Below are 6,455 nucleotides of genomic sequence, written 5' to 3'. Positions count from 1 at the left end.
ACTGATGAAGCATCTTAAAGCACTGATAAATGCATCTGTGGATAAGTCCTCAAGCATCTCAATGTGAACAGATCGAGAGGCAAGGCAAGTGAAGATTAAGCCATAGCGCTTTTGCTCTTTACGGGCTTTCTTGGTGATGAATGGGCGAAGCAATCGATGCCACAGTATGTGAAGGGGGCAGAGACTTCTACACGCTCCTTAGGAAGCTCTGCCATGCGTTGCTCTTCTGCAGGCCGTCTGAGTCTTCTGCACTTCACACATCTGTGTGAGTTTGATTCCGTCCTTGGTGACAGATCTTCTCGTGACAGTGGGTCAAGATCAACTTGGTAATATGTCCTCCTTTGGGTAAAATCAAAGGGTGTCTGACCTCTAGGCTTAAGGATGACTGATCCAGTTTCCCACCGACACGAAGTGCTCCTCTTTCTAAGATGGGATCCAAGCGAAACAGAGGGCTGGAGTTTTGAAGACCTTTTCCCTTTTGAAGTATCTTCATCTCTTGGGAGAATGCTGCTTCTTGTGCAAGCTTCACTACTGATTCAGCAGCTCTCTCGCGTTCTTCCACACTCACAGGTTTGCCAAGATGGGTTTGCTTTGAATTCAGCCTCTTGATTCTTGCAATGACTTTCAGGAGTTTTGACCAGGAGGAGAATCGATCTAGACGGGTAAGAAAGTCTGACTTTGAAGGTTCAACTTTAGTTGTGAACGCCTGCATTGACCTGACCTCGGGATCACCGAGGAGCAACTCAGGAGTTAGGTGAGACTCTGGATGTATTTCTTGTTCCCACAGGAACTTGGGACCTGATAGCCAGTTTGTTGAGGAGATGTCTGCTGCATTTAGACCTCTCGACGCATGGTCAGCAGGGTTTTCTGTTGTGTCTATGTAGTGCCACTGGCTGGGGCTGGTGTGTTCTCTGATCATTTGCACACGATTGGCAACGAAGACATGGAACCTTCTTGCTTCATTATCGATATAAGCCAGGACAACTTGGGAGTCAGTTCAGAAAAATTCAGCTTGGATCGACATTTCAAGCTCGTTTCTCAGCATGACACTTGATCTTGCAGCGACCACTGCTGCTGAAAGTTCCAATCTTGGAATGCTTGTGAGTTTTGTAGGCGCAACTCTAGCCTTTGCCATCACGAGGCTGCAGTGAACTTCACCATCTTCATTCTTGCTTTTCAGATAGGAACACGAGCCATATCCTATATTGCTGGCATCTGAGAAGTGGTGGAGTTCCCTTGTGACAGTTTTGCAGAAGCCTTGTGGTTCGTAACATCTCGGTATTGAGACTTCCTTCAGCCCTTGTAGGTCACTCTTCCATCTCTCCCACCGTGGACTTAAGTCTTCATCCCAGCCAATGCCTCGACTGCACAGCTCCTGGAGGATGCACTTTCCGGTTAAGATAAATGGAGCCACGAATCCGACTGGATCGTACAAGGAAGCAATGACGGATAGGATGCCACGACGTGTGGAGGGCCTGGTCTGAGGGTTTACATTAAAGCTGAAGGTGTCTTGTTCAAGGGACCACTGAATACCAAGAGCACGTTCTGATGGAGCTGCATTTAGGTCCAGATTGAGGGGTTCAGATGTGACTGCTCTCTCAGTTGGGTCCACAGAGTCCAGAACTGACCTTTCATTTGAGTTGAACTTGTGTAGATGCAAACCTCCTCTCTTGCACAACTCTCGTGCTTCAGCAATCAACTCCATTGCTTCTTCTACAGAGGGGATGCTGATGGATACTCTCCCTTGTGTTGACGTGCCAAGTACTTCAGACCAAAGTTGGCACATCCGGGTGACAGTGGCGCGAATAGGTGGACAGCCATTTGATACTCTTGAGGCTCTGCTTGAGGTCTCCATCTTCCCACCAGAGAAACCGTAAGTAGTTTGTAGTTCAGGAGAAACGTAAAACTGGTGGAACAATATCTCGATGTCACATATGATGGCTACAGCCTCTTTCCTAAAACGCTGGCATCCGAGAAGTGGTGGAGTTCCCTTGTGACAGTTTTGCAGAAGCCTTGTGGTTGGTAACATCTCGGTATTGAGACTTCCTTCAGCCCTTGTAGGTCACTCTTCCATCTCTCCCACCGTGGACTTAAGTCTTCATCCCAGCCAATGCCTCGACTGCACAGCTCCTGGAGGATGCACTTTCCGGTTAAGATAAATGGAGCCACGAATCCGACTGGATCGTACAAGGAAGCAATGACGGATAGGATGCCACGACATGTGGAGGGCCTGGTCTGAGGGTTTACATTAAAGCTGAAGGTGTCTTGTTCAAGGGACCACTGAATACCAAGAGCACGTTCTGATGGAGCTGCATTTAGGTCCAGATTGAGGGGTTCAGATGTGACTGCTCCCTCAGTTGGGTCCACAGAGTCCAGAACTGACCTTTCATTTGAGTTGAACTTGTGTAGATGCAAACCTCCTCTCTTGCACAACTCTCGTGCTTCAGCAATCAACTCCATTGCTTCTTCTACAGAGGGGATGCTGATGGATACTCTCCCTTGTGTTGACGTGCCAAGTACTTCAGACCAAAGTTGGCACATCCGGGTGACGAAGTGGCGCCGAATAGGTGGACAGCCATTTGATACTCTTGAGGCTCTGCTTCGAGGTCTCCATCTTCCCATTAGAGAAACTGTAAGTAGTTTCGTAGTTCAGGAAAAACGTAAAACTGGTGGAACAATATCTCGATGTCACATATGATGGCTACAGCCTCTTTCCTAAAACGACATAGCACTCCAAGGAGAGAGTTGATCAGATCAGGACCTGTTAGCAACGTATCATTTAGTGAGATGCCACGGAACTTCGCTGAACAGTCAAAGACGACCCTTAGCTTCTCTGGCTTCTTGGGGTGGAACACCCCATGGTGTGGTATGTACCACGTAGTTTGCTGTCCTGTCGCAGGAGAGGCTGGCTCTGTGTCACCTTTCTTTATCATATCCTTCATGAAGGCCTTGTACTGTTCTTTATACCACTCGTTATTTTTCAATCTTTTCTTTAAGTGCTGCAGTCGAAGGCTCTGTGCTCTTGAAAGGGAGGGGCATTTCATATTGTCCATCTTTCCTTTGAATTATGTTGTCATTCAGAAGCTGTATAAAGCGAACGTCGTTTTGAGACACATACTTGTCTTTGTCTGCATACTTCCTTTCATTGAAGTCTGATTCCAAGACCTTCAGCACATCGTTGGTTGATGGCGCAGGTATTTCCTTCACGGTCACTCGATGGACGAATCTCTGGTTTCCCTGGCGATCCAGATGTGGATTGGATGAGCCTACTATAATCCAGCCAAGTTCAGTTCTCTGGGCGAATGGATCATTTTCGCCTCCTGTGACGACTTCCTGGGGGGCTAACACCAACGGGCAATCACTTCCAATTAACAGTCCCACCTCACAGTCCTTCAGCAGCGGAAGTTTGTTCGCTAGATGCTTTAGGTGAAGCCAGAGCAGCGCTGTTTTGGAAGTCGGAATGTAGGACTTGTCAACCGGGATGAAGCCACGATTGTAGGCTTGGCGTAGCTGAATCTGTTTTTCAGACTGTAGTCCTCGTACTCGTAGACCGTAGACACTTTTGCTGGCTATGGGTGTGTCAACAGCTGTCATGGTGCTTAGTTTGAGCTGTACTGGTTTAGTCTCCACGTTCAGCTCTTCGAGTAAGTCTTCCAAGACGAATGTCGAGTCACTCTGCGTGTCTAGAAGAGCATACGTTACAACTTCTTTCTGTGGTTCATTTGCAGATGACATGAAAACAGGGAAGATGCGAAGACGCGCTGTGTCACTGCATGGGACGTCACTTTGATCTCCTCCTGACTAGTGCCTTTGTCTGTGGAAGTGGACTGTTTCTCTTTTGATTCCACAGATCTTGCTAAGAACTTCTTCTTGAGCTTGTATTTGATATACTGCTTTAATCCTTTCTTGTTGAGCTGCGAGTTCTGCTCCCTCATCTACATGTTTGCTTGAGCCCTGCGAGTGGATGGAATTTTCTGATAGAGAGAGTACAGTATCTGTCCTTGTATGTCCGAAGATAGATCCATACTCATTCTTCTTAAGTGCCATCCTCACTCGTAGTTTCTCAAGTTCTGGATTGAAGGCCTCATCTACAGTTTCAAGCCGCTACCTTATTATTTTGCTGATCTCTGCAGTGAGTGCTATAGAAGCATCCATTTTTGGTACAATGTCTGGGGTAGCATTGTGGTTGCGTTGGATAACATTCACATTACTGCACTGTGTCGACTTTGGATTTCTTCTCTGATTTTATTTAGTTCATCTTGAGAACAGAATGATTTTAGTGCGGTCCTAACCTTTCCTGCCACCTCTTTCCAGTAGCCATAAGCTCTCATGAATCCTTCTTGTGTTTAAAGGCTTCCTGTTTGTGCATCTCGAATCCCTTTTCTGTAAATGTTCTTTCACTGGAACTAGACCTGACTGGCTGTGGGTTATCTGTTTTTGTGAGTGGGTTATGTGTGCCAGCTGCTACTTCTCCATTAAGTGACATTTTTGAAGTTGTGTTGCTGTTTGGTTATACTGAACTACTAAACTATAGTTTCTTCTTCTTCTTTCGGCTGCTCCCATTAGGGGTCGCCACAGCGGATCATCCGTCTCCATACCACCCTGTCCTCTACATCTGCCTCTTTCACACCAACTACCTGCATGTCTTCCCTCACCACATCCATGAACCTCCTCCTTGGCCTTCCTCTTTTCCTCCTACCTGGTGGCTCCATCTTCAGCATTCTTCTACCAATATAATTCATGTCCCTTCTCTGCACATGTCCAAACCATCTCAATCTCGCCTCCCTCACCTTGTCACCAAAACATCCTACATGCGCTGTCCCTCTAATAAACTCATTTCTAATCTTGTCCATCCTCGTCACTCCCAACGAAAACCTTAACATCTTCAGTTCTGCTACCTCCAGCTCTGCCTCCTGACTTTTACTCAATGCCACTGTCTCTAATCCATACATCGCAGGTCTCACCACAGTCCTATAAACTTTCCCTTTCATTCTTGCAGATACCCTACTATCACAAATCACTCCTGTCACTCTTCTCCACCCACTCCACCCTGCCTGCACTCTTTTCTTTACTTCTCTAACACACTCTCCATTACTTTGCACTGTTGACCCCAGGTACCTGAACTCCTCCACCATCTTCACCTCTTTTCCCTGCAACCGCATCACTCCACTGCCCTCCCTCTCATTCACACACATGTACTCTGTCTTACTCCTACTGACTTTCATTCCCCTTCTCTCCAGCGCATATCTCCACCTCTCCAGGCTCTTCTCAACCTGCTCTCTACTCTCACTACAAATCACAATATCATCTGCAAACATCATAGTCCAGGGAGACTCCTGTCTGACCTCGTCCGTCAACCTGTCCATCACCACTGCAAACAGGAAAGGGCCGATCCTTGATGCAGTCCAACCTTCACCCTGAACCAGTCTGTCATACCTACTGCACACTTCACTGCCGTCACACTGTCCTCATACATGTCCTTCACCACCCTCACATACTTCTCTGACACACCTGACTTCCTCATACAATACCACAACTCCTCTCTTGGCACTCTGTCGACGCTTTCTCTAAATCCACAAATACACAATGCAATTCCTTCTGTCCTTCTCTATACTTCTCCATCAACATCCTCAAAGCAAATAAGGCATCTGTGGTGCTCTTCCTCGGCATGAAACCATACTGTTGCTCACAGATGGTCACCTCTTCTCTCAGCCTGGCTTCCACTACTCTTTCCCATAACTTCATGGTGTGACTGATCAACTTAATTCCCCTGTAGTTACTGCAGGTCTGCACATCTCCCTTATGCTTAAAGATCGGTACCAGCACACTCCTTCTCCATTCCTCAGGCATCCTCTCCCCTTCCAGAATCCTGTTAAACAATCTGGTTAAAAACTCCACTGCCATCTCTCCTAAACATCTCCACGCTTCTACCGGTATGTCATCTGGTCCAACCGACTTTCCATTCTTCATCCTCTTAATCGCTGCTCTCACTTCCTCCTTACTAATCCTATCTACATCCTGCTTCACCAACTCCACATCATCCAACCTTCTCTCTGTGATTTTCCTCATTCATCAGCTGCTCAAAATACTCCCTCCACCTTCTCAACACACTCTCCCTCTCCATCCTTTATTGTTCTAACTTGCAGTACATCCTTCCCAGCTCGGTCCCTCTGCCTGGCCAATCGGTATAAATCCTTTTCTCCTTCCTTAGTGTCCAACCTCTTATACAGCTCCTCATATGCCTTTTCCTTGGCTTTCGCCACATCCCTTTTTACCTGCTGCCGCATCTCCTTGTAATCCTGCCTACTTTTCTCATCACTCTGTCGATCCCACTTCTGTTTTGCCAACCTCTTTCCCCTAATGCTCTCCTGCACTTCCTCATTCCACCACCACGTCTCCTTGTCTTGCTTTCTATTTCCAGATGTCACACCAAGTACTTTTCTAGCTGCCTCCCT

General features: G+C 47.0%; 1 protein-coding gene across 1 annotated transcript; it reads right to left on the bottom strand.

The window, feature by feature from the left end:
- Nucleotides 1-997: 997 nt before the first annotated feature.
- On the bottom strand, nucleotides 998-1,855 carry LOC124379609. Its single transcript, XM_046840022.1, has one exon. The coding sequence runs from the start codon at nucleotides 1,853-1,855 to the stop codon at nucleotides 998-1,000; it is 858 nt and encodes a 285-aa protein (XP_046695978.1).
- Between the last annotated feature and the right edge of the window lie 4,600 nt (nucleotides 1,856-6,455).

Source organism: Silurus meridionalis, chromosome 26 (genome assembly GCF_014805685.1).
Source record: "Silurus meridionalis isolate SWU-2019-XX chromosome 26, ASM1480568v1, whole genome shotgun sequence".
Classification (NCBI taxonomy): Eukaryota; Metazoa; Chordata; class Actinopteri; order Siluriformes; family Siluridae; genus Silurus; species Silurus meridionalis.
The sequence above is the reverse complement of the archived record's forward strand: the minus strand, read 5'-3'. Positions and strand labels throughout refer to the sequence as shown.